This window comes from Plutella xylostella, chromosome 25, assembly GCF_932276165.1.
Source record: "Plutella xylostella chromosome 25, ilPluXylo3.1, whole genome shotgun sequence".
In the NCBI taxonomy this organism is placed as follows: domain Eukaryota; kingdom Metazoa; phylum Arthropoda; class Insecta; order Lepidoptera; family Plutellidae; genus Plutella; species Plutella xylostella.
The window spans coordinates 7,179,202-7,205,973 of NC_064005.1; the positions used below are offsets into that span (position 1 = coordinate 7,179,202).

Consider the following 26,772-nt stretch of genomic DNA (forward strand, 5'->3'; position numbering starts at 1 on the left):
ACGACAGAGGAATCTTGTAAGAGATGAAAACACAAACGAACTCTAAGAAAAAGGCAAGGAAGTTAATGATGATTGACAAATGATACCAGAAAAACGCGAAGTACTTACTTGTACGTAAGTACTTATTACTTCCATGGAAAAACATGAGAGAATTAGAATCTATCAAGTCATTACTCAGAAATGAAACTTTAGTAACTTAACATAATTATATCATAACCATGGTCATCATCATCATCATCAGCCCATAATGGCCCACTACTGAGCAGGGACCTCTCCCAAGGAACGCCACATCACTCTTTCCTCGGCCCTTCTCATTCATCCGGCGTAGTGTGAGACACTCTCTGGGCTATTTAGGTGCATGGCTGAAGGGAAAACTTTTATTCACAACCGGTAGTTTTTTTCGAAGATATAAAGTCACATTAAAAAATCACTGCAGTCGTCTCTATCGGAATTTTAATGAAAAAACAGTGTAAAAATTATGGTTTCAAATATGGGACAACTAATTCTATCTAGTTGTGAGTAGTATAATAGCGTTATATCAGACCCCTTAGCATGAATTTTTATCGTGAACGTGACGTGAAATTACTCGATGAATTTTGTAGGGAAATTTTAGTTCTGCTACTGACCGCCAGGGGTGCTGTTCATATTTTCATACAAAATTACTCGATGAACTCTACTTCACGTCCACGATGAAAATTCATGCGAAGGGGTCAGGATCACACAAGGTTTAAAAACGGCTGGCGCCATCTATTATCGAATAGTATTACTAATCGACAAAGCGACATCTATGTTCACAGAAATGAACCCAATCTATTCTGCCATCTAGTGTTGAGTAGCAAAAAACTTTTTTGACAAAGGCTAGGTAAAAAAAAGTTTTCATGTTAGATTGAATCAAGAAGTTCGTAATTACTGGCTGAAAATGATAAAGAAAGGAAACTTCTTGAATGACATTTTTCTGTCATGTCATTGTTATCAGCTGCTGTTTTTGCGAATTTTATAATAAGTGGAAGTTATGAATATTAAGGTTTATCCTAATGTGTTAGTATGTTTAGGGGAAAGTTGATTCGCTTGGTGAGATTCCCTTCTTTGCGTATTGTTTTACACTCATCGGATTATACGTATAAGAGGTTATGTACCTCTTATGGCCTACGCACACCGGGACGGCATGACAAAGGATTTTAATTTTTACTAATGGAATGGGTTATAGGTCCAACATTGAAAGGGATTTTTCAACGCCACGGCATTATTTTAAAGCATAGAAATTTATGTCGTATTTCTGTAACATTACGGTCGAATGACCATTAGTAAAAATTAAAATCACTTGCCATGCTGTCCCGGTCTGCGTAGGCCATAAGAGGTACATAACCTTAGATATATCTAGAGAGTTGGGTATCAACAATAAAATGATGACAATAATTATAATTCTATTATTAACAAAATTTTATATACTTTTTAGGTATCACGAAGCACTAAAACATGGGCTGGTGCCAAATTAATTTCTACAGTCGAGCTGCAAGCGAAACAAATGCAATGCATAATGTTAGTAAAGTTGTGTCTTAATACCTACTTACACAGTCATGTTTAGTACATATACATATAGATATCTAGACTACTTAATATGCCTACCCCCGTTTCTTTATACTTATGCTGTTGCGGTTGGGTGTCACTACCGCGCACTGACCATAACATTTAACACATTGATGGACACTAGACCGACGGTGGAACTCATAAAAAAAGCTCTAAAATTGTATGGGAGTTAAGTGACGATTTGCGGGTATAAGATAAGTACATGCCGGCACACTGGCCAAGCGCAGTATAGTAGTCACGACGTCGGTGACCGTTGTGTGCGTGTGCACAAAACTTATTGCTGTGTGAAAAAAGGTACCTACTCTACCCAATAAAGCACAACAAGATGATTTAGAAGATTTTTTCATACAAACTGTAGGTAAAACAGGACTGCATTGACCTTTGTTGAATATTATTTAAATTCATAATTCATAGGCACCAAGATTTACCTTCAGTAAGATTACCCAAAGAAACGTCGTGGAAATGTCGAAGAATTCATACGAGTTTGAGAGCACACGGTATCGAAGAGGTGAAAGCGCCAAATTTTCCTGATTCTATAACTTCTGGAGATGTTAAGTGAGTAAATATATAGCCAACCTACCTAAAAGTTACCTGGAGACACTATTTAACTAGTTACTAGGTTAAGATTTAACAATAGGACTAACCCTTTGCACGTCCTAAAACTCTATAAGGTCTATGACCCCATAAACATGCGAGAATATCGAGATACGAATATCGAACGATCTCCCTAATCCTTTCACACAACTATAACCTTCAGTTATAAGATACCTACAGTGACTTCCGGAATCTCCTTTCTAGCACTCCGCAAGTAGGGTTTACTAGTTACTTGAAATCAATTTACACGGGGTTTTTCCGTGTCAGCGCTGACTTGTCGATTGCGGCGTCAATCACTGGCCCTGTCTAAATCCGCCTTGACTTCCCAGGCTAATAAAGAAGGAAGGTGACCCGGTGGCTGTAGACGAGGTGGTGCTCGAGATAGAGACCGACAAGACGGCCATCCCGGTGATGTCTCCCGGAGACGGCACGGTCCAGAAGATCCTGGTCAAGGATGGAGAAGCGGTCAAATCGCAGCAGCCGTTGTTTACGGTAAGATCTTTTTACTGTGTTTGGAGTGATAGTCTCGAATCTGCCTACCCGTCTCGGAGACAGGCGTGAACATATGAACATATGTATGTATGTGTGTAGTGATTTTAGGGTAACATTGGCTATGGCGATTACCAAAGTGAAAGAAAGGTAGTGTCACCCATTTTTCCCTTGCATGTATCCAACATGAAGATTGCATAAATATTAGGTCCACATCAGACAATACAACGAGATCCGATCGCGCGACGCAATGAATTTTGTAAATATTGTATTAAGTAATTGTACCAAGTCCAGGTCCACCTTACCGCTTCGATGGATGATGCTTTACCAACCGTGTAAAGTTTCCCTCATCAGGTGAACGTGACAGGAGTAGCGCCGGCGCCAGCTAAGGCTGACGCACCCCCCGCGCCCGCCTCGCCGCCCGCCGCCCCCTCCGCCCCCTCTGCCCCCACTGCCGCCCCCGCTCCCACCGCTCCCAGGCCTAGCGGGCCGGTTGAAGCTACTGTGGTGAAGAGTAAGCCAACTAAACCTGCCACTGTGAGTAGTTTTACATACGGTAAGTATATCATCGTCATTAGCAGTTAGCAATTCCAAGGAGCGCCATAGCGCTTAAGCTTAACCGCCTTCATCAATTCTAATCTATCTGTCTGAGGTCGTCAGTTTATCCTAGTCCTAGACCAGACCAAGTTTAGATAGCTAGATATGCCTAGAGGTTCTTCAGTAAATAAATATACCAAAGTACCTAAGTACTTATACCAAACCTAATTTTACCTTGCACACGAGCTCTGGATATTTACCTTATTCGTCCCCTCCCAGGCTGCACCGCAAAGGTTAGCGGACCCCACAAAGACGATATCGGGTACACGCACGGAGCACGCGGTGCCCATGAACAAGATGCGCCGGCGCATCGCGCAGCGGCTCAAGGAGGCGCAGAACACCGCCGCCATGCTGACGACGTTCAACGAGTGCGATCTCAGGTATATGTCATCATGATTATTATCTGCAAAAAGATGGCCACTGCTGCTAGATGGACTTGAGTGGACGCTATCCAATCCACTCCCTGGAACCGACAAGGTTGGGCTGCCGGTAATGTATGAAGAAGGCCGAGGCTAGAGTAAACTCGACTGTTAAAACGACTCGTACCAAGTCGGTCCAAGGGAGTGGAGTCCATCCGTCCATAAGCGATTTGAGTAACCATGTACAAAACACTGTACTACCTTATGTCGTCTTGTACCTATTAGAGCACCCTGTGTATCTTTAATCCTTCAACCATGGGTTGTAATAATGGTCGAAGCTTTAATCATGTTAATTGGCAATTTTATTACGTAAACTTCGAATGTAAATTTAGGCACATGGCAATAGTAATTTTAAATAACACCTCCCATACATTTCCCATTCACTATAATGTGATAACACAAAACAACCCCTCGGCAGTAAACTGATGGCGTTCCGCAAGGCGAACCTGGAGGCGTTCACGAAGAAGCACGGCGTGAAGCTCTCCCTCATGAGCCCGTTCCTGAAGGCCTCAGCCACCGCGCTGATGGACCAGCCCGTAGTGAATGCCGTCATCGTTGATGAGCAGATTGTTTACAGGTGAGACCGTGAAGAATCTATACATCAATCTTAGTATTATTTTATAAATGCGAAAGATGTTTTTTCGCTGAGTAGTTAGGTATGAAAGGAATCAGCCCGAATTATTTTATTTACCTGGCTCTATATAAGGGATTAATATCCGGGAAAATCGTAGATCAGTTGACCAGGTGGAAACCACCTACATACAGGGTAACGCCATTTGGGATATGCCCTTATAGCTGGATCGAGGGCCTTAGACAGGTTACTGTAAGACCCAGCACTCCTAGGTTGAGAGTAATGAGACTTATAAACAGCTGATGACTGCATGTCATCCGATGATGTATAAATTGTATAATGCCAATACCTAATCTGACTGAGCTTCTTTGCACCTTTGCACCAGAGACTACGTGGACATATCGGTGGCGGTGGCGACGCCGCGCGGGCTGGTGGTGCCTGTCATTAGGAACGCGGAGTCCATGGACTACTCCGAGATAGAGCGAGCCATCGCCAGCGTCGCCGAGAAGGCACGGACTGGTCAGTTAGATCATTACTTCTATAATATAGTGGTCCTTATTTATAATAAGACTCCAAGAGAGCAAACGCGCACGCCAAGATGTGTAAAAAGTTTTACATCGCGCTCACTCGCGCGTGGCTTCAAGAGCGAGTGCAATGGTAAACTTTTTTCAAGTCTTGACGTTCGCGTCTTGCAGCCCGTGCAAGGACTTCTTATAAGATTGCAATAACTGCACAGGCGTAGATTACTGCCTCTCTGTAACTCTGATGTTCCATACCTATATCTCATACATAACTATTAAATTCTATTATATCATCAGCGGGGTGTAAGTAAAGTGAACATAAAATAGACCTGGTCTAAACTACCTCCCTAAGCTTGGCCCATAACCTACAGGTAACCTCTCAGTGGCGGACATGCAGGGCGGCACGTTCACGGTGAGCAACGGCGGCGTGTTCGGCTCGCTGCTGTCGATGCCCATCATCAACCCGCCGCAGTCCGCCATCCTCGGCATGCACGCCATCGTGCAGCGACCCGTCGCCGTAACCGGGAAGGTAACACGCATTTATTTATATGCTATCCGTGGCTGGGCCAACATTGGAACCGGGTGGCAGGCAGCCCGGCCTCTGACCTTAAGATCAGTGACTTTCTCCATCTAGGTACCTTGAAAGAAAATACTTAAATAAAATAGCGTTTGATGGTATCCAGTGCTGTGGTGTTGTGATCCAGGCCATCTTCGCTTCTGCCTTATCATGAAATCGGTTCCCGGGTCAGAGACTCAATAATGATATAACTGATATAAGTAACTACCGTGCCTACTAAGGCTGTTTTTAACAGCGTGCGGGATTCCTCACGCATGCAGTCATCGGTCATACGTATGACAGAATACGAATTACGAATATGCACGCGAGACGCGGGAAAATGGCGCCGTCCCGCGTACGTGACTGAATCCGCACGTAGCGTGTGTTTTAAATACTAAACACCCTAAGTATATATATAAGTACCTACTTCCAGCAGTGGACTGCTATAGGCTGATGATGATGACGATGATGACCTACTTATTCAATAATGTCCCTTCTGCCCTCAGGTGGAGATCCGTCCGATGATGTACCTGGCGCTGTCGTACGACCACCGGCTGATCGACGGGCGCGAGGCGGTGCTGTTCCTCAGGAAGGTCAAGGCTGGAGTCGAGGACCCCACGTCCATCCTCGCCGCGATTTGAGTAGTAGTGGATGAGATATTAGTGTTTATAAGGATTATGTTATTAAATTATATATTTTTATGAGACTTGTGGGTTTTTATTGATGGATAGAAGGATTAGTAACGTTAGTAATATTAAAAGATAGGTAAGTAGTTAATAAGTATTTTCACTCAGTGACTCATATCCTAAAACATGATGGATACCGATAGGTATGATGATGAATTAGTAAGATAAGTAGTTAGGTAAGTATTAGTTAATGAAATCATTATGATTTACACTAGACAGTCCCGGAAATACCATAGTCTGTCATTCTAGCATGGTCTAGCAAGATAATAATATCGCTAGACTAGGTTAATAGCACATTAATAGGTAGGAACCTATTCAGCAGGTATCCCAGCTATAGTTTTCAAGATAATAATATGGCTAGACTTGGTTAATAGCACGTTAATAGGTAGGAACTTGGTAGGAACCAAGTAGGTAGGAAGGAACCTATTCAGCAGGTACTTATCCCAGCCATAGTTTTTTTTCTCTGCGCTACGGGCTACGTCGCTGGCTCGCTGGCTCCCAGATCCGCAATCATGCTAGTCGTTGGATTACAGAGCTCCCATAAAACCACCATAAAACTGAGCAAGAACTTAGGGTGTCTTGCACAACAAATTAAATAGAGAAAAGAACACTACGTTTTATCTATGACCTCTTGCTCAGACATTTTAGTGTCAGAGCAAGACAAAAACTATTTATAATTTTGATTAACTATGTTATGGGAGCTTGGAAAATGCCTATCCAGCAGTGGACATAAAACATCGAGGGTGTACGTTGACGAGTTATTATTCTGAGTTCTTTCTTCATTATTCTGATTGCTAGACAAACAAAAATGACATTTTAATCAGTGTTACCATTTCATAGCTAAAATCTACAATATGGTAGAAAAAATAAACAATGATTGGCTTTCCCTTCATACTTTATAACTAAATTTACACACGAAATAAGTCAGATAAGGCTGAAGCCACCTACCAACCCCTCTAAAATTTACAGTAAATTTTGATAAAGGAGTGTTTTGAGTTCATAAATAATGGTAAGTAAAGTACTTATTTCTTCAAAAAGGAATGAAATGCAAACATTGCTCAGATCTACTTATGCAACACCAATACTGTTTTATCGAATCTATAACTTATAATAATTATATTATACATACCACTTTCAGTTTCATTTGTATTACATAACCGTATGATTAATTTGTTGTTGTTGTGCTGACTTTACCTATTACGCAGTATTTAGTAGAAATGCGCTTGGTTAACTACAGCAAGTTACTTTTTCTGTCAGTGTCAAAAAATAAACCGTGGCGGACAAAGGTTTTGAGTCGGAATTTACAAATAATGTCTTCAAATTCACCGAGCGGAGCTGGAAGTAGCGATGGTGAGTCGCCGCGGACTTTGATACCTTGCCAATTAAAATGCGCGTTGTGAGACGGCTTCCTGGTCATGTTTTGTTTGTTTAGGTGATGATGATCCGCTGTTCCCGCTCCCGGCTGCCTTGGCTTGTTTGGGTGCCAGAGTTCCCGACCTGGACGTGGACAATGTCCGCGAGTACCTGGCGAGGAAGCTGGGCCTGCACGACCACTCCGACAACGCTGTCACGGCGGACCAGGTGCTCGACGAAGTCTCTGTGGACGGAATCGTGCGATGGATCCAAGGCACTCGCTGCAAAAACATAATAACACTCGCCGGAGCGGGCATATCGACCTGTGAGTAATATTCCGTGGAAATTTACGGCCCGAAAGTCATGCTACCCAATTATATTGCAGCTAATTTGTTATTCTATTAAATTTCGCTGTGTTTGGTGTTGTTTACAAGTTATCTCAAGGTCATATCATTAGTTTTTCATGAATAAATTTGTATTTTATAATATGTAAACTATATTTTTATATATTTAAGTTTTGTTTTAAGGATTTGTTTTAATTTGTTAAATTTATTATTTCAGCCGCTGGCATCCCAGACTTCCGTAGTCCGGACACTGGCCTGTACCACAACCTGGCCAAGTACAATCTTCCCGAGCCACAAGCAATATTTGAAATCAACTTCTTCAGACAAAATCCTAAGCCTTTCTTCACATTAGCCAAGGAACTGTGGCCCGGCAACTTTATACCCACCGTGTCACATTACTTTATAAGACTGCTGCACGAGAAAGGTAAGTTTGAAATTGTATTTCTGTAAATTCTTTTAGTTAAGAAACAACTTAAATTTTCTCAAAAAATACCCATGAACTCTGTGTGAGTAGATATCTATCACGTTTAAAATTCTTAACATAACAGTCTGCAAACAATGTTCTTAAGTTATTACCTCTAGGGTGTTAATTTAGTCAATGGAAAGCTTCCACCATTGGAACATTAGTTAAGGTGACTTTTTTTCGTTAGTCAAGCTGTGTGATACACAAACTAAAGATGAATCTGTAGTAATGTAATTCATAGTTTACTTTGGAGCAATTTTCGGTTTCCTTTTTATGCAAAAACATCTACACACATATGCCACAACACCCTCCACAATTCCAGGGCTCCTCCTGCGCCACTACACGCAGAACATCGACACGCTGGAGCGCGGCGCCGGCCTGCCCGAGGACCGGCTGGTGGAGGCGCACGGCACCTTCTACACCTCGCACTGCCTCGACTGCAGGAAGGAGTATAGTATGGAGTGGATGAAAGGTAAACATGAAATTTATTATTGATTGTATAGGTTTTTTTTTTATCCCTGATATACACCTAGAAATATTTTTAAGCCAAATAGTCAAGCATTTATTCTGTTTGTGTCTTCCTAGCTGTGATAAAAGTAAGTTTGTTAAGTATTAACTTTATAAATAGCATTACAAAGTTACTAACAAACTTGGCCCCTCTCAGAAAAATGCTACCTGAGAGGGGTCAGATATATCTTAGCCCCAGACTGTAAATATGAAATTTGTGAGTACTTGAATTCAATGTGGAGTCTGGGATCTAATGAACAGGTTTTAAATTATTCCTTTTAAGGCGAAGTAAAAGCCCTAGCCAAGGTCATTAGTTATTATTTCATAAAAGAAGGTAAATTAAAGTATTATGTTTGTTATTTCCAGAGCTGGTGTTCGCGGACCAGGTGCCGCGGTGCGGCTGCGGCGGGCTGGTGAAGCCCGACATCGTGTTCTTCGGGGAGAGTCTGCCCGCGCGGTTCCAGGTACCACTTAATGTCTTATAGATAAGAACTAAATTCACATATATTTTCTCAGTATGGAAAAGCAACAAGCGATGGTAGGAAATGAGGGTGTTGTGGTTGACGTGCTTATTGTGAGAAGCCTACGTTAATAATTATAAGATGATTATGAAATTCGTTTATAAATAGGACATGACCATGGATTTTTCCTTCTCCAGAAGTCAGAAAGTAAGGCTGTTTATGCGGATTTCAACACGCATGCGGGATAGGACGCCTTTTTCTCGCGTCTCGCTTGCATATTCCTTCCACACGTTACATTGAATACTTGTACGCATGCGTGCGGAGCAATCCCGCGTGCGTGATCAAATTCGCATGCTTATAAAAAACAGCCTATATGCTGGAAGCCTCTAGATGAATAATATTTAAGTATTTATTATAAATAAGTATTTTGTTATAAATATTGTTTGTAATCAATCATAGTTTCAACAATCTTAATTCCCGAAATAAAACCTCTGTCATCTCCCCAGGAGTGCCTGCAGGTGGACTTCGAGCGCTGCGACATGCTCATCATCATGGGCTCCTCGCTCGAGGTGCAGCCCTTCGCCTCGCTCATCGACATGTGAGTTGTGCTGCTTCATTGCAATATCGCCATCAAGCGTACAATGCCATACAAATCGTATTTACTTCGCAGCTCGAACTTAGTATTTTACGAATGAGGATAGTTTATTTTGACTTTGTTTAAGAATTATTTCATTTTACAAGGTATTTATCATTTTCATATACATAATTACATTTCGTATGCTAATCTAACGAACGATACACACCTCCATAACTTATCTTTGCTTAATAAAACAGGCAGATTAATGTACAAAACAAAAGTGCGTTCTATATGACTTCTTAAACCGACCTGTAAACATCCGTGACCCGATCTCTAAACGTTATCCATATACCTTCCCTTCCCACCCGCAGGGTCCCGGACTGGTGTCCCCGGCTGCTCATCAACCGCGAGAAGGCGGGCACCCGCTCGCCCATCTTCCGTCTACTTGGCCTGCACAGCGGCGGCCTACAACTGGATGAGGACTCGTATAGAGATGTGGCGTTGTTGGGCAACTGCGATGATGGATGCACGACTCTGGCTACCAAGCTAGGATGGGGGGTAAGTATTCTGAAGTTTACTCACACTGATCTTCGTGGGTTAACATTATGTCGGGCGGGCCGCAGCTCAAAAGCCTATCCTAAGTATTTTAATATTATTATTATTTCCCATAAAATTAATAATATTCGCGAACCGACATGAAAGCGTTCTAATGCAATAAATATGGTAACTAAGATGTTTGCATGTCTAGTTTCCAATATAGGGTCTAGCTAGACAGACGGACCGCATTTAAACTGCAGTTCAGGTAGGCAGTCGTGTGAGCCGTTTGGTCGTATAGTCCTATTGCAGTCATGTCAACTGCATTCAAACTGCACAGACCTGAACTGCAATTTGCAGTTGGATTGCAGTTGAAATGCGGTCCGTCTGTCTAGTCTAGACCCATAGACTCATCAACGTGCCCCGTTTTTTCGGCACTACCAGTGGCGCCATCTGCCGCCGCTTTTTACTTAAAACTAACTCTTCTTCACCAGGACGCGCTGCGCGAACTAGTAGTCAGAGAGCAGGCACGGCTGAAAGCAGCCGGAGGAAACACGGCCTTCGGACCCGCTCACAGCTCCACTGCGTCCAGCCATAGCCTGCACATGTCGGGGCCAAGTATCCCGCTTATGAGTCATAATGCCCCACATGCTGGTCATAGTGCCCCACATGCAGGTCATAGTGCCCCAGTTGGGGCAACCCCGACAGTCGTCTCGCCCACTAGCACGCCGTCCGTAGCCAGCGATGAAGACCTGCCCACACACAAGTGACAGAATCACAATGTTTGTTGTAGTGAGGTAAGATTGAAATGAAGAGCGAAGTAGCTTCGAAGTGAGGTCAAAATTAAAGTCAGTGAAGATATGCAGTGTTGGAATGCGAAGCTATTTAGTGGAAAAAGGCTTATGATTTTGTCCGAATGAAGTAATATATTTTGAGAAGGCTTTTTAAATTAATTTAACTGACACTGAATTTATCAAGTCTATGGCGTCTAGCTAAGTCTAGTCTAGACAATAAAATAATTACAAAATACCTACAACTAATTTATTTTATCTTAGTTTATATTTATAACACAACTGTTTGACCGGAGTTTAATTCTCCACTCTTGTTGGATATTCATAACATATTTCCTCAATTTGTTTAAAATCTTTTTTTATTCTAGAAACTCTAATGAGCCGTTTTCCTTGACAGCTGTCAGTTGAGCTTTTGGGTAAGCCGATAGATGGCGTGAAAACGCAGTGTACCAACTGTCAAAAATTACATAGAGAGCAAAGAGTACTAAACTCAGAATAAGAACTCACTAGTTGTGATTAAATGTCGGGTGGTAGCGCGAGCCATCCTTCCGAGGCTCAGACTGCATGTGGCTTGGGATAGTGCTAAGTATTCTGTGAATAGTTCTACCCGCGTCGTCACGTAGTGTTCTTTTCTCTATGCGCGCCGTTTGAACGGGTGCTGCGTGCGAGAACTGATTTTCTATTTTTATTTATTGTATGATCCTAAATAAGATCCCAAAGAAATACTTACAAGACAAGATGAGAATGTGTGCCGTCGCAGCTTGTAAAAATAAAGGACATCATAAATTTCCAAATGATGAAAGCCAGGCGCAACAATGGATTAAGGCGACTCGGATAAATGTGCGAAAAATTGATTGGAAACTGCGAAAACATTCATGGTTGTGTTCGGATCATTTCATACCAAGTGATTTTCATTCACGTAAGTAAGTTAAATCATTCGCGGTAATGTAAATTAACCATTGTTACATAACATGATAAGTATATTATGTAGGTACCTACCTATCTAACATAAGCTGTACGCACAATCGCACTGAACGCTGAAGCAACAGTGACATCGACATCATAGAGAAAATAATACTACAATTCTACCTACCTATGTCACTTTCACATTTCGTTAGCCTCACAGAATAACATATTGTGATCTGAGTGTGTTCTGAGGGTTTGAAAGTTGGTACAACCCCAGACAACGCCATCTATTTCTCCAAAAAGGAACTTTTTTTTTTTTTTAACAAACGCCTCATTACTTTAATCTTAGAAAAACCCTAGTTTTCAGTTATATGGCATGCCACAAATGATGAAACTATTCTGTTGTTTTTTTTTATTGAACATAAAATCTTCCACTTCTAAATTGAATAATATTTATTTGTTGAAAGTACTTCTTTTGGTAGATATATTTAGGGGATGATATTTTTATACTATAAGGTTTTATTTTTACAAAAAGTGCAAATATTACACTCTGTTCGACAAATCTTTTCTGCGATCTAAAATCAAATTATTTAAAATACCTATAATTCATTCAAATTATTTTTTCTAAAAGGTTACCTTGAACGGAATGTAATATTTAGAATCATTTTTATTCAATGAATTAGATTAGAAGATATACTAATCTTCATTTTATAGAATAGATTAGAAATGCATTAAGATCCTTGTAAAGTGCCTGTTTTTGATGGTGTTATGTTTGAGCAATTATAACTTGCTTTCATGAAATAATAAGCAATATTAATAGGTATAATTGGTACAATTTGTAGGTACTTAACTATTTAATAGCTGTAAAATTCATATCAACACCAACAGGGCCTTGTGACGAAATCTTATAAACATGATGTGTTGGATAGAGAAAAATACAACATGACTGCTAGGTTCCACTCTATCGGCCCCTGGGTAATGATCATGATCAGTCAAATGACTACACTAGGATTTAAACATAATGATTAGATGCTAGCTATTGTGTCATTATACAGATTGTTTTTCATGAATTGACTAAATACTTTGTAAAGCATGAGAATTATCTTATGAATATTACAATAATCGTGAGTAGCCTGCTTTCAATCTATTGTAATTTGTAGTGTGATTTAGTGTTAATTAATGTAGCGGTTGATAGCGTGACTACTGATTCGGTTCAATATTTGGAAAAGTTAAGTTAACATCCGAGATTAACGTTATTATAGATAACAATATACCTACATAAAATGCTCATTTGTGCCTTGTGCCAATCATTGGCTCAAAACATGTCAGACACTGTCGTCTGCCTTCAACGTCCTTCCGTAGACTGTTCTTCATTTTACAATTTCTTAACGACCATACAAGTACTTTCCAAATATAGTGATAGCCGTTATCCGTCTTAGAAATAGCTAGCAACCGCGCATATTGTAACTACTTATTTGATAGCAAAGCGTGGTTTTATTCACATTTGTGTTAATTAGCACCAAATGAGTTAGTAATAATGGGTAATGTAGATGCGATGAACTCGCTAAATGTGTCTTTCGGAACGCCCTGTAAAGCGAATGTTGAAGTGTTGTTGTTGTGTGTTATGGTGATGTTTTTTTTTATTTATTGTCGTGAATATCTAATATTTTTGTGTATTTTATATAAGTTACATGGAATCCGCAATTTTGCATATAATTCTGAAGTTTTAAAATGTAAAAATATTATGAACCTCGTTAGAATTTTGCCTTTCTAAACTATAAATTATAAGAGCTTCTAGTTAATAAATGAAATTGCGGATTAGTGATTATAATAGCAATATGCTGTGTTGGTGTATGAAGTAAATATGTATTTTCGTACCGACTTAATAATGGTGTAACAAAATGATGCAAATATAAGACAAATCGATTCATTATTTATACAATTCCATGATTTCATTGGGGTCCATCCATATTTTTATTATTAGTGAAATATTTATAGCTTCTGTTATTTCGAATATACATACAATACGATATTAATGTTATTCGCTGCTATTTCAATAGTCATAAAACCAATTCATATTGACTAACTTCTTTTATTTACTCCTATTTTGTACTTTTCTCCTAACTCATTCAAAAAGAGGTATCCCTGCATTAACTATATGAATTTTAACAAAAACCGCTCAGTTTATTGTTAAATGCATTTATTTTTACAATAAGAAAACTTAAGACCTAAATTATTTACACTTATTCAAACATTCTTATAAGGCAACTGCGGTCAATACTTCGAATACAAAAGTTTCATCAATCACTCTATGGAACCTCTGCAATTATAATTAACCTTTTTACACATCTTCAAAGAAATTTTCAGGTCAGTCACAATTCCTACTCTTTAGCATCAGTGATTCCCTCAGTACTGATAGCAAACATGGCCTCCGTCTCAGGCAGACAGGGGCTATCGTAGATCTTGCACACTCGATTGTCGCCCCTACCCTTGCGTAGATAGAGGCGAGTGGTGGACGCGTGTGCCATGATGTGCCCCCCGACTGGCTTCTTGGTGTCGGCGTTGAACACCCCCACGTTGTCCACGTTGGCTACCACCTGGTTCGTTATTATCACTGCCACTCCGAACTGGAATTAAATGAGATAAAGGTTTATCCTGTTAATATTGACTAGGTTCCATTATAAATAATAATCATCAAATATACTGATACTTGATGCTTAGGCTTCTCAAAAAGTAAAATGTCAGCTTGCAGATTTTAAGAGCTAAGTATATTGAACATTGTGTATCTGCCGAATAAGAAAATGTTTCTTATTTCTGTTGCGATCAGTTATTTAGCTGAACGTGCACTGCGAGCTAAACTAAGTTTAGCTTAGCTTCGCATAGTTGGACCAGTTTTTCATACATGTCCACCGCAAACTACGGACATTTATGTAAAACTATGCGACTTAAGCTAAACTAAGTTTAGCCGGCAGTGGAGGAAATGAATCCACCACTCCTTCAAAGAAACTTATGACGTGTTTAAAAAGTAGAAATACCCTCACCTCATCAGCGAGCCTGAGCAGCATCCTCATGAAGCGGCCGAGGTGCAGCTGCCGCGAGTTGAGCTCCCCGCGGCCCGAGTAGTCCGTGCGGTACAGCGCCGTCGCGCTGTCCACTATGATCAGCGAATACCTGCGAATTGAGAGTAAATACTTATAAGAACGTTGATTGTAGATCATTAGTTGAGAGAGACAGGGTAGTTCAGATGCCTATTACCTGCCCATGAATGCATCACAGAGAGAGAGACCGGTGGCTTAGTCGGGTAAGCGCCCGCTTCTCACGCCAGAGATGCGAGTTCAAATCCCGGTAGGTTCTAATCCCGGCGCTGACATTTTCTTTAAATTTAAGTACAAAGTATAGAATCGGCCTTGCGCTGATCGTTTTGCTCATCCATCGCGCTGTATACGGTGACGGAAAACATCATGAGGAAATCTGCATATTATTATCTAGATTTAGCACATCTAGATATGTGAACCCACCAACCCGCTTAGCTAAGCTTAGGATGGCAGTTTAGACCTTGGGGATATGCACAAAGGTTCCACTCGAGAGGGCCAGGCGCAGGTACTTACACCCCCACAGAGAATATAATACATGCATCACAAATCGAGGCATAAGGGAACAAGGTGAAAATTTCACACACCTGGACTCGGCCATCATGGCGCAGGCCTGCACCAGCAGCTGCGTCTGGTGGTCGGTGTTGTAGGCGCGCGCGTACGCCACATTGTCCAGCACGGCGGCGCCCTCCATGCCGTAGCGCTGGGCCACGGCTAGAAGGCGCTCGGGGCGGAATGTGCCTTCTGTGTCTATGTACATGCACTTGCCTTCGCCGCCGGATTGCTCGATTGGCAGCTGTGGAGGTGGTTTGGTTTATTGTGCTTGCATAGAAAAGAGGTTTAATTTTTATTTGTATGTTGCTTAGAACTATGCGCTATGTAGTGTAGTGTTTGATTAAACTAAATACTTGGATTCATGTCTATTTCAGTAACAACTTTCAATTTGATTTGAAAGAGCTGTTGTGGTGTAATGGATATAATATTTTCCTGGCTTTAAATGGAGTCTCTGCAAAATTAAATTACACCATTTAATCGGGTGCGTATTGCGACGTATAAAAACGAAATGTATAATTTCACATTAATAACGCACACAACATATAATGAACGTTACGTATAACAACAAAATCTATATTTTCATAAGGTATAAGATTCAATTGGTATAACGTACATTTTATATAAAATCAAAATATATAATACTTACGAGGACTAATATCAATTCGTATAACATACATTACGTATATCGTTTAAAATATATACCTATCATTTAGTATAAAGTTCATAAAACATACTAACATAATCTGTGTTTAATTACCCAACACCGTCAAACCCCCTAGCACCAAAACCTAAAGATAGGTGCGACGACGAGCAAAGCGAGGAGGAGCGTGTTAGGTGCACATGTTCGTCGAAACCAAAGCGGAGCGGAGCGTCTCCCCACATAGCGCCAATAATAATAATAATGTCAAAACCCCTAGTACCAAAACCTAAAGATAGGTGCGACGACGAGCAAAGCGAGGAGGAGCGTGTTAGGTGCACATGTTCGTCGAAACCAAAGCGGAGCGCAGCGAAGCGGAGCGGAGCGTTCCCCCCACATAACGTCAATAATAATGAAATTACCATACGACAATCATTTATACTTTTTGTGCATTATACATTATGATAATTATATCCGTTGTAGAATATATGTTATAAACGTTATATATTATGAACGTTATGCATTTTAATCGTTATATCAATTGAAATTATACTTTTTGAACGTTATTCTTTACGAAATTATGTATTTAGTAATTATGCCTTTCGTTTGTTATGCACAGTGATCGTTATACTTAATAAATTTATATCATATGGGCGTATACCTTGTGAATGTTATACAATTCGTTTTTATACCTCGTATTACTTACCCCATTTAATCAGCCCAGCAACCCTCAGTGGACCATGTGATGGGAAATGGTCCAAGCTTAGGAAGGCAGTTTAGACCTTGGGGATATGCACAAAGGTTCCACTTGAGATAGCCAGGTGCAGGTACCTACACCCCCACAGAGAATAGAATAAAATAGACACCTACACATTTTATACTATTAATATAAGACAAATAATTACCTGACATGTAACAGCTAAAGTGTGGCATATTTGAGTTTTCCCAGTTCGGAATTCACCAAATATTTCAGTAATGGACCCTGTTTCAATACCACCTCCTAACAGCCGGTCCAGCTCTTTAGAACCTGTTGTTAGCTGGATTATTTCAGCCCTAAAATTAGAAAACAAATGGTAATAAGTTAAAAAAAGTCTGAAGAAAGGACATAGAAATCATACAAATTGTATACAAAGGAAAGATTTGCTAAAAAAATAGGTATTTCATTTAATAATAGTTGTTCAAGGTAAAAGATTTATATTTTTAGTGGCAAACAATATATTTTTACAGGGATAGATGGAGGAGCCATGAAGCTTTGTCCAGAAGTGGGACACAGAAGGTGAAATAATATTTTTTATTGAGATGCAATTGAACAAACCAAACTGTGATTTTAGGTAATGGTAGGCATTATGCCACTCTGTTCCATATTTATATTGTCAGGTCTTTCTAATGAAATGAAAGATGTTCTCTAATATTGCTGATGTAAAAAAAGGTATATTTACCAATAAAAGTAAATTTTGTTAAGTGTTTAGAGGATTGCCGTTGTTATCTGTTAAAGTTATTAGTATCTGAATGAGAAATGCCAAGGACAATAAAGGTATCTGGCACTATTTGGTAGAAGCATTTGGTAAGTGGAACATCTTCAATTCTTCACACATACTAAAGTAGATTTGTGTTGAATGATGATGAATTAATCAAGCCTTACCTTTTTTGGTGGAATTCAGTAGCAGTTGTGAAGCCCATTGGTACAAGTTTGGAAGCTTCACTCAAAATTTTGTCAGCTTTAGCTTCAGATATGCCTTTTATTGTTATGAGCCACTTCTTGGGAGCATATGCTACCGATTCCACTGTATGATACCCAGCTTCTTCTAGCTTCTTTATGTCTCCAGATGTTATTCCATTGCCCTGTAATAGTATTCTGTTATTATTGAGGTTACTTTCTAAATCATATACATAAATTTATAGATAAAATATTACCTCTAACTTAGTTATAAGTTGGGGTCCACACTCGTCCAAGTCTTCGTCTACAGCTGCTGTGGAGGCTGATGCAGTAGTAGCCATCCTAATTTTATGCGGAATTGAAAGTGTGAAATCCTGGAACAAAAACACCGTTTTCTCCTTAATTTTTAGGGTAAATTATGAGAATAGTTGTGTAAATCACTACTAATAATGCAAGACGACTCACTAATGGTGATCACTGAGAGTCAAGAACAAGAAAATTATAGTTATTTTGGTACGAAACTAATAACAACAATGAAATCAAAATCAAATCAACAAGTTTTTGACAGGACCGCTGAACGAATGAATGAATAGAACAATTTGAATTTAGCGAACTTCCCTCCAATTTATTATTTCCATTCATTCAAAAAAGTAAAATTTGTCTATGATATGATTGGTCGCAACATGAACGCAGTCAAGTCTTGCCATATAAAAATATTATTTTTTCGCGTCGCTCTTGCAAAGCATGAGGCACGCCTGCCGTTATTATTCTGAGATACTAGACTACTACAGTGAAGCACTGAAAACGATTTTAAAAACGCTTCTAAATGTCCTAATTCACCGTTATCTCCACCGTCAGGTCGTCTCGGCATCGGATGGAAACACATTTTACAATTTTAAAATCTATATTTCCAAATCATCACCGCCGAACGCATCCTGATACAGCCGTCGGCGTCGTTGGCATGCCCTCGGAACCGTCGGCATTTGCTAGAGAGATATAGTATGTCTATTATGGTCTGTGGCCTGTGCTAGAGACTAGCCGTACGCCTCCGCGCATCCGCGTATGTCGGAATGCCGTGGTATGCGTTCGCATACCGACACATCCGTTTTGTGTCGGTGGAGATAAGTCTTGAATAGTTTTGGGTTTCCTCTGCTGGCTGAGAAGTTTTCTACCTAAGTAAAGTACATCTTTCAACTTATCCGATATGTGCCACACTTCAGTTATTTTATTACAAAAGACGTCCGGTCATCCTGCAATCTCCTTTACCTGTTTCAGCGACAGCAGCCGTTACTGGCACTGGCACCATAGCCATCATTAGGAGGGGTAGCATTTTTTGCCAATCTATCCGTCTGCTTACGGCAGACGAGACGTGCTCCCAAAGATTTCTAATCGTAATCGTGCCGGGACTGGGCAAAAAAAAAATGTACAATTAGGGTCACAATAGAATGGCCTGGTGTCTGAAGTTTAATCACATCTTCTGGATTCCTTGAAAAAAAGTTTGTTACCTTTATTGCAAAAGAAGTATCGGATGATACTTGATGACTGGAGATTCTAGCACTATAACATCCACATCCACGCCACAGGCACATACCTAATCAAAGTGAGAAGCAAGTCGGTGATCTCCTTACTCTTATCGGTTTTCAGGCAGTACTTTATAACCATAAAATTATGAATGAAGTTCATTAAGTACTTACTTAGTTTGTAGTTAGGTTTCATCATCATCATCAGCATTAGTAAGGTTTGTTGTATAAAAATATAAACTCAATTTTTAATTTGTTATCATTTATTTGAACCTGACATTAATTTTACAAACTAACACTTGTACATACATTTTGTACAATATACCTACAGTAAAATAAGGCCACCTCAAAATTATATTTAATGTTAAACTTTGTCAAGTACATTTATATTATATCCATAAAAAGCCTTATGAAAGAAACTTAAGCATTATATGCGATCTTACACGGACTAGTCATTAACAATAATATTTGCATTTATGTAATTTGTAAATGAAGCAATAGTATAATTACCTATGTTTATTATAACGACACTGGTGTACAATACACTAAGATATATTAGACTAATGTTATTTACAATGTAGATATAAAAATACATTAACCTTTCCAAATGTTAAGGCCACATAATGGTGTGAATTGTTTTTATTCTTATAACTATTTTTGTGTTGCGATTACAACAGCACCAAAGTGGACCTAAAGCACTTGTGTATACAAATTATAATTCAATGGCATTTGAAAATAGTCAGCTTGGTTGTGTTAATATATAATAACCTTAAATTAAACTATAACAGCTATACAATTTATAATGCAAAATTATTTAAGACACAATAATTTTTTATCTCTTGTAAATGTGTCATGCTATAAAAAAATATTTACTTATGTAAGTACCTAAGTATATTACCTAACACTTTACAAAACTCAATTTTTAACTAAAATGATTAATTTAAAGGTAGGCAAAGGTAATAAAAACAAACTAGACATTCATATTACACATTTATCTATTTAAAAGCTCTTATCCCGCGCAAAGTCAATATTTAAAACATAATAATTAAATTAAATTAATTAAACTTAATTATACGCGTGAAGGTTTCATAATGATAAAATTAGATATTTCAAAACCTTGTAGGCAGGCATACGTCTCAGTATAGTAGGTTATTTCTTGAAATGTATATTTAGAAAATGTAAAAAAATACTTTTAGAAATAAGTTATTTGTCAATGAATTAGAAAAACCTATTAATGAACAATTAAATACTACATTGGAAGCACTAAAACCTACTTTAGATCTATTTTTAATCAAATACTTTGTTTTATATGAATAAGTATAAAAATACAAATTTATAATAGTTGTCCCTTTTTAAATATTAAAACGACCAGTATTTTAAACACTTAAAAAAAATCTTCAAAATTTATGTATAGCCTTCGAAAGACACCTTTGTTGAGTACTTTAAATTACTCTTAACAGTTACAGTACAATATGAAAGAGGGAGACAGAGGAAATAAAATAGAAATTTCAGAAGCATCAGACAACTTTAGACAAAGTTAACTTATAAAATCTGTATATTCGAATCGTATACTCTCTTTTCAGAATAAACATTTATAGTTTGTATAATACATTCATGAATTTCGTAAGCTAGCTCTACATTATATTTAAAAATATTTTTTCAGTTGCAAGTTCATTTTCAGAATACTTAGTAGTGTTTGCGTCGCTTGGGGCACTCATGCGAATTCCAGTTTGAACTGAAATTATTTACTATAGTAGACAGTTCCACGTAATAATTCTCTCCAAAACCGGCTTCCGTATCCATACCAACTCATTCGCTTATATTAAAATTTATGAAACAAAAAAAAACAAAAAAAGGACTATAGACAAAACAGACCACAGACAAAACCGACCATAGACACCTACGTCCACCCACCGGTGAGTTTATGGAACAGTTCTTCATCCAGCGTCTGGTTGGCGTCCTTGGACCTCATCGAGAGGAATATGTAGCCGCCGATGAACTCGTGAACCACCTTGCAGTCGGCGGACTGGACGGAGAATATGATGTTGCCCTCTTCGAACTGGACCATCATGTGCTTGATCTCCCAGTTCACGTTCCATGCCTGGGGGGAAAGAAAATAATGTAGTTAATGTAAAACTAGGTTTTCACGCGAGCTTAAGGTTACCCTTAAAAGGTTTAGCCGCGGGTATTCCGGGATAAAAAAATAGGCTATGTGATAATCTAAGTTGTCAGCTTCCTAATCAGAAGTTCCGTAAAAAACATCCATACTAACAAACTATTACGCCCCACCAATCTTCGCCCGAGTGAATCGCAATGTAATAGTGATATGCTTATTGCAACACCCGAGAACAAATGTCTGCCCGGCTGGGAATCGAACCCGATCTTCGGCCTTACCCACCACTTACCTTCATAGTGCTATAACGCCACGTCTTGATATGATCCCCCGTATTAGGATCCAGCCGCATCAGCCTGTTGTTAGTGACACTAATGAGTGAGTCCTTCTTGTGTCCCATGAAGCGGACTACGAACAGAGACTGTCCATAGTCTGGTAGAGCTTGCCACGCGCGAATGTACTGAAGCTTGGCCTCTAGGAGAGGTAGGTCTTTCACGTTGGCGTGGCTTTCGAGCACCCGCTGGGTAAGCTGGAATGGAAATCGGGTGGTTAAGTGTTTGTTGGTTTTGTTTGATGTTAGATCGTTGGATATGGTGTTGCATAAAATTCGAAATCATCATGAATATTCATAAAACATATATAACTACTACTACTATAACTACTGTTGAATACATAGGTATCTCCTATAATATATCAAATTATCCAGTGATTGTTGGGATATAACAGTTACAAACATACATTCATCTTGTAATCCCCGAAGGGGTAGTCAGAGGACTCAGAGGTGACTCACAAGAGAGTGAGCGATAGAGCAGTTTTCAAGGGAAGACCACGAACAGGAAACATGGGACGCCCTCTAAGACCACTAGACCCACGTACCTCCAACCAGTCGGCTGCAGATGGTTGGGAAAAGGTAGAAGACAGAGTGTAGATACGCTTCTGAAGAGGTCTATGTTCTGCAGTGGTCTATTAGGTCCACATAATATTAAAAGCTACTCACTTTCCCCTTCAGTTTCTTGATAAACCGCGGCGCGACATAGTTCTCCGGCTGTATGTGATGCGGCAAGTTCTGCACCGTGGCCACGCCCACTTGGGGCTTCTGCAGCGCTAGCAGCGCCTTGACTGATGCTGCTTCCGTCGTGAAGGAGGAATCGGCCAATGAGCGGCCGCGGGAGCCGAGCCGGCACGCCGCCACCCAATCAGCGAACTGGTCCTCCTGGAAGAGAATGGTTTTGTTTTGGTGTGGTTGTTACGATTGGCTGACATCAGGATGTGGAGATATAGTGAAAACAACACTCTGAATTATTAGCATTATGTCTGAATGTTTTAGTGTCTATTTGACAGAGGACGCCATTGTGCGCGTAAAATAGCGCTCTAAATATTTTCTTTACGATTTTCATATCTCCTTTATCTGCGCACGTATTAGCGCTCTAAACCCATTCGCGGCCAGCCCAACCCAGCGCAGCTCGACGACTTACTTCATAGGGCTAGTTAAGGTGGTATAACGTGTGCAGATAAAGAAATAATATAAAAATGGCGGCCGTTTCGCATGGTGGAGTATTTACAGACTTCCCGAATTAATTGCGCGCGTAATATAGCGCTCTAAACATTTTCATCGCCATTTTCATATAGCTCCTTTATCTGCGCACGTATAAACCGATTAACTAGCCCAAAATCGATCCCTCACTACTTACATTCTCACAGCGCAGCCACATCTCATGCATGGCATCCTCCGACGGCACCTCCAACTTGATCGCGTATTTCCTCTGCGCGGGGTGTGCGTCCGGCGTGACCTCGGCCCAGCGCAGCTCGACCACTCACTTCATATCGCTAGTATTATAGGTGGTATAGCGCGCACAGATTAACAAACAATATGAACATGGCTGTTTCATATGCTGGAGTAGGAGGGAGTATTTTCAGACGATCCATCCGCCATTACGCGCGTAAATAGCGTTCCAAAAATTTTCACTCCCTTTTTCATATAGCTACTTTATCTTTGCACGTATTAGCGCTCTTAACCCTTCCACCGCCCAAAATTACTTACATTCTCACACCGCAGCCACATCTCATGCATGGCATCTTCCGACGGCACTTCTAACTTGATCGCGTATTTCCTCTGCGTGGTGTGCGTCCGGCGTGACCTCGGCCCAGCGCAGCTCCACGACAACTGACGGCGCGTCGCCCGCCGCCGCCGCCTCCCGTGATGAATGGATGCGGAGGACGCCGTCGCGGTATGATAGCCAATAGGCTTAAAGCGCTAATATGCGTGCTGATAAAGACACAAGCTGAAAATGGCGGCATTATAAGCTACAGTAGGATGGAGTATTGATAGACGATCAATCATTTTCCATCCGCCATTTTCATATTTTAGGTATCTGCGGGCATTAATAACGCCATAACCACCACCATTTTCACGAAGCTCCTTTATCTGCGCACGCATTAGCGCTCTAAACCCTCCCCCCCCACACCAATCCTTGAATTAAAAAACTCACATTCTCGCACCGCAGCCACATCTCATGCATGGCATCTTCCGACGGCACCTCCAACTTAATCGCGTATTTCCTCTGCGCGGGGTGCGCGTCCGGCGTGACCTCGGCCCAGCGCAGCTCCACGACCACCGACGGCGCGTCGCCCGCCGCCGCCGCCTCGCGCGATGAATGGATGCGGAGGACGCCGTCGCGGCAGGAGACCCAGCCGCGCTTGTAAGCCTTTAGGGTGAAGCGCTTTGGCCTGGAATTTGATGTGGGTTGGTTAAGGGTTGGTGTACCTATAGAACGAGAGGTTTTGGTTACACCACCGTTCGAGCAGTGTAGCCGTATCACGCAATTTTGGAATTGGTATGAGATCCTTAGAACCGCCGATTTAATAAGAAATCTAGAGCTGCTGTCAGTTAGGTATATTAGTGATACGGCAAGCGAAAAGTAAACAAAAATTACTTGTGTAGAGCGCAAGTGTCGCCATGTAGCGGTACATACGCTGTAGTAACTCAGCGCCATATAAATTCGTGTTTACTTTTACTGCTCGAACGTTGGTAGTTGGTTGAATGAAAGGGTTAAGTTTGGTTTTAGGTAGTGGCATTAACAATTACTTAGGTACATAAATATTTAACAGACGAACCATAATATAATATCATAAAATTACATGTTATGGTAATATACATAATATTAAAGTTACTCATAATAGGAATATTGTTATGTAATTATAATGCAAACAATAAGAGTAACATAAATTAAAATAGCTTATTGGATAAATACATAAATAAAGTTAAGTATTTAGTACTGTACATTGTGTGTTGGTTTGTTTAAACACCAGTTCTATTTGTGCAATTCAGTCAAACAATAAAAACTGTTACTCCGATCGAATTGCACAAAGGTTAAATCGAACATTTCACAACCGTTACTGTTTTAGCTACAGGAAATTTTGATTTAGGGCCGAAATAATCAATAAAGTCTTACGCAAACGAACAGTATTCGTTGTTGCACTTGCTTTGTGCCGACGCGAGCCGAAGATGGAAGAAAAACAACATAATGAATACATAATCATCATATAAGTACATAAATACGAATAATTAAGCTGAAAATAGTTATAACATGACTATAAAACGATTCAAATAGATAAGAGTTAGCTTCTAATTGCAAGGAATTTATGATAATAAATAGTAGTGTATAAATAAGCACAAGCTAACGCATAGTAAATAATGTTGGCGATGATAATGATAAATATAATCATAAAGGTATAATATTTATTTTATATGTATGCTATAAAAACATCTTGCGTGAATCTTGCCTATCTACTACTATTCTAAGCAAATATAACTTACTTACTATTCGAGTATAAGAAAGGATAATCTGTACGTGATGATTGTAAATGTAGCCTATGTATCATTACACTGTACGCAGCACCCAATCTCTATCTTTAGTCCATCTATAAAAGAACCATCAAAAAGACATCGCTTTAACCGAGGACACAGCCTTTTATACCATTATTAAGTTGTGGGCAATCGTAATTGTAGGTATTCTTCCTAGCTTCGGGTGGTATGTTTCTAGCCCGCATATTTATCGATCAACTCTTCTACAACAGCTACTATCGCACTACTCAACTCACCTCAAATACTTCAAGTACCCGGCCAGCTCCGGCACAGAAGTAATATCTCCACTGGGCGGCGGCCCGCCCTCCAGCTGGGCTTGTAGCTCGGACAGGGCGGCGTCGATCTCGTCCTCGGCCGCCGCGGCCGTGGGGGAGGGGGCGCGCGCGCCGTCGACCGACTCTGTGCTGCCGCCCGCCAGGGTTTGCAGCTCGATTTGGAGCTGTAAATGGAGGAGAGTAGGGGTTATTTTTGTTTGATTTGGTCTGTGCTGGTCAGTGGTCATGGCTAGGTTCATGTTAACAAATGACAATAGAAGTTTGTCATGGAGTGGTGTTGGTGACGGCGCACTGTCGACTGACTCTGTGCTGCCGCCCGCCAGGGTTTGCAGCTCGATTTGGAGCTGTAAGTGGAGGAGAGTAGGGGTTATTTTTGTTTGATTTGGTCTGTGCTGGTCAGTGGTCATGGCTAGGTTCATGTTAACAAATGACAATAGAAGTTTGTCATGGAGTGGTGGTTGGTGACGGCGCAGTGTCGACTGACTCTGTGCTGCCGCCCGCCAGGGTGTGCAGCTCGATTTGGAGCTGTAAGTGAAGGAGGGTAAGGGGTTATGTTTGTGTGTGTAGATTCAGCCCATAGCTAGGCTAGGTTCATAATAAATGGCACTAGAAGTTTGTAATGGAGAGAGAAATGGAAATGAAAGAAAGAATGAGGGAATGAAATCTGTAAAGGGAGGAGGAAGTGCTCACGGGGCGTCAACTGTTTACTGCCGTCGGAGGGGAGGGGGGGATTACATATGGGTAGTTTCATGACTGAAGAATATGACTGACTCTGTGCGTCATCCGTCCATAATGTGCCGAAACACAAGAATGCTTTGACGAAAAAATTATACCTATATCTACGTCCAAACCAAAATAATCGAAAATAAGGTGAAATAAACTCATAAAAAGCCCAACGTAAATACGAAGAACCGATATAACTAATTGGTGTACGTCTATAAAACATACGGTTGCCGAATCAGCCGTGAGTCACTGTTCTATGTTTACCCGTGACTCATCGCGCGCAGTTTTAAACTTCCTATGAAACGTGATAAATAAGGGAAATAGTTTCTGCAAGTTCCGTTAATTTGTATAAGAGGATTGGTGTCAGATCGATGGTATT

The 26,772-nt window shown here is 40.3% G+C and overlaps 4 protein-coding genes across 7 annotated transcripts in view; 2 read left to right on the plus strand and 2 right to left on the minus strand.

The window, feature by feature from the left end:
- Window positions 1-931: 931 nt before the first annotated feature.
- Window positions 932-6,040, plus strand: LOC105392945 (dihydrolipoyllysine-residue succinyltransferase component of 2-oxoglutarate dehydrogenase complex, mitochondrial). Its single transcript, XM_038107204.2, has 10 exons — window positions 932-1,071; window positions 1,457-1,539; window positions 2,002-2,142; window positions 2,511-2,673; window positions 3,025-3,207; window positions 3,487-3,647; window positions 4,105-4,263; window positions 4,643-4,776; window positions 5,150-5,307; window positions 5,841-6,040. The coding sequence occupies exons 1-10, from the start codon at window positions 1,045-1,047 to the stop codon at window positions 5,973-5,975; spliced, it is 1,344 nt and encodes a 447-aa protein (XP_037963132.2). The 5' UTR covers window positions 932-1,044; the 3' UTR covers window positions 5,976-6,040.
- A 1,167-nt stretch (window positions 6,041-7,207) lies between these two features.
- Window positions 7,208-11,419, plus strand: LOC105392938 (NAD-dependent protein deacetylase sirtuin-2). Its single transcript, XM_038107445.2, has 8 exons — window positions 7,208-7,370; window positions 7,453-7,698; window positions 7,935-8,141; window positions 8,503-8,652; window positions 9,054-9,151; window positions 9,655-9,746; window positions 10,097-10,283; window positions 10,754-11,419. The coding sequence occupies exons 1-8, from the start codon at window positions 7,238-7,240 to the stop codon at window positions 11,027-11,029; spliced, it is 1,389 nt and encodes a 462-aa protein (XP_037963373.2). The 5' UTR covers window positions 7,208-7,237; the 3' UTR covers window positions 11,030-11,419.
- Window positions 11,420-14,146: 2,727 nt separating this feature from the next.
- On the minus strand, window positions 14,147-18,495 carry LOC105392937 (DNA repair protein RAD51 homolog 1). Its single transcript, XM_038107448.2, has 7 exons — window positions 18,363-18,495; window positions 18,155-18,271; window positions 17,883-18,082; window positions 17,146-17,293; window positions 15,636-15,844; window positions 14,998-15,127; window positions 14,147-14,583 (listed from the first exon to the last, which is right to left on the minus strand). Exons 2-7 carry the CDS (start codon window positions 18,236-18,238, stop codon window positions 14,338-14,340), a joined length of 1,017 nt encoding a protein of 338 aa, XP_037963376.1. The 5' UTR covers window positions 18,239-18,271; window positions 18,363-18,495; the 3' UTR covers window positions 14,147-14,337.
- A 1,167-nt stretch (window positions 18,496-19,662) lies between these two features.
- The window catches only part of LOC105390836 (unc-112-related protein), a 40,888-nt gene continuing 33,778 nt past the window's right edge, over window positions 19,663-26,772 (minus strand). For all 4 annotated transcript variants that reach the window (XM_048630059.1, XM_038107442.2, XM_048630058.1 and 1 more), the window contains 5 exons: window positions 25,632-25,834; window positions 24,020-24,257; window positions 22,528-22,743; window positions 21,823-22,059; window positions 19,663-21,518 (listed from right to left, as the gene is read on the minus strand). In XM_048630059.1, coding sequence (XP_048486016.1) covers window positions 21,318-21,518; window positions 21,823-22,059; window positions 22,528-22,743; window positions 24,020-24,257; window positions 25,632-25,834 — 1,095 coding nt within the window. In that variant the 3' untranslated portion in view covers window positions 19,663-21,317. The remainder of the gene's footprint in view (window positions 21,519-21,822; window positions 22,060-22,527; window positions 22,744-24,019; window positions 24,258-25,631; window positions 25,835-26,772) is intronic.

Coding starts and splice junctions, on each gene's coding strand:
- LOC105392945 (XM_038107204.2), top strand. CDS start 1,045: ATGTTTAGGGGAAAGTTGATTCGCTTG. Junction 1,540..2,001: donor AAACAAATGCAATGCATAAT/GTTAGTAAAGTT, acceptor CATAATTCATAG/GCACCAAGATTTACCTTCAG. Junction 4,777..5,149: donor CGCCGAGAAGGCACGGACTG/GTCAGTTAGATC, acceptor CATAACCTACAG/GTAACCTCTCAGTGGCGGAC.
- LOC105392938 (XM_038107445.2), top strand. CDS start 7,238: ATGCGCTTGGTTAACTACAGCAAGTTACTTTTTCTGTCAGTGTCAAAA. Junction 9,152..9,654: donor GTCTGCCCGCGCGGTTCCAG/GTACCACTTAAT, acceptor TCATCTCCCCAG/GAGTGCCTGCAGGTGGACTT. Junction 9,747..10,096: donor TTCGCCTCGCTCATCGACAT/GTGAGTTGTGCT, acceptor TCCCACCCGCAG/GGTCCCGGACTGGTGTCCCC.
- LOC105392937 (XM_038107448.2), bottom strand. CDS start 18,238: ATGGCTACTACTGCATCAGCCTCCACAGCAGCTGTAGACGAAGACTTG. Junction 18,083..18,154: donor AACTTATAACTAAGTTAGAG/GTAATATTTTAT, acceptor ATACTATTACAG/GGCAATGGAATAACATCTGG. Junction 17,294..17,882: donor ACTGAATTCCACCAAAAAAG/GTAAGGCTTGAT, acceptor TTCTAATTTTAG/GGCTGAAATAATCCAGCTAA.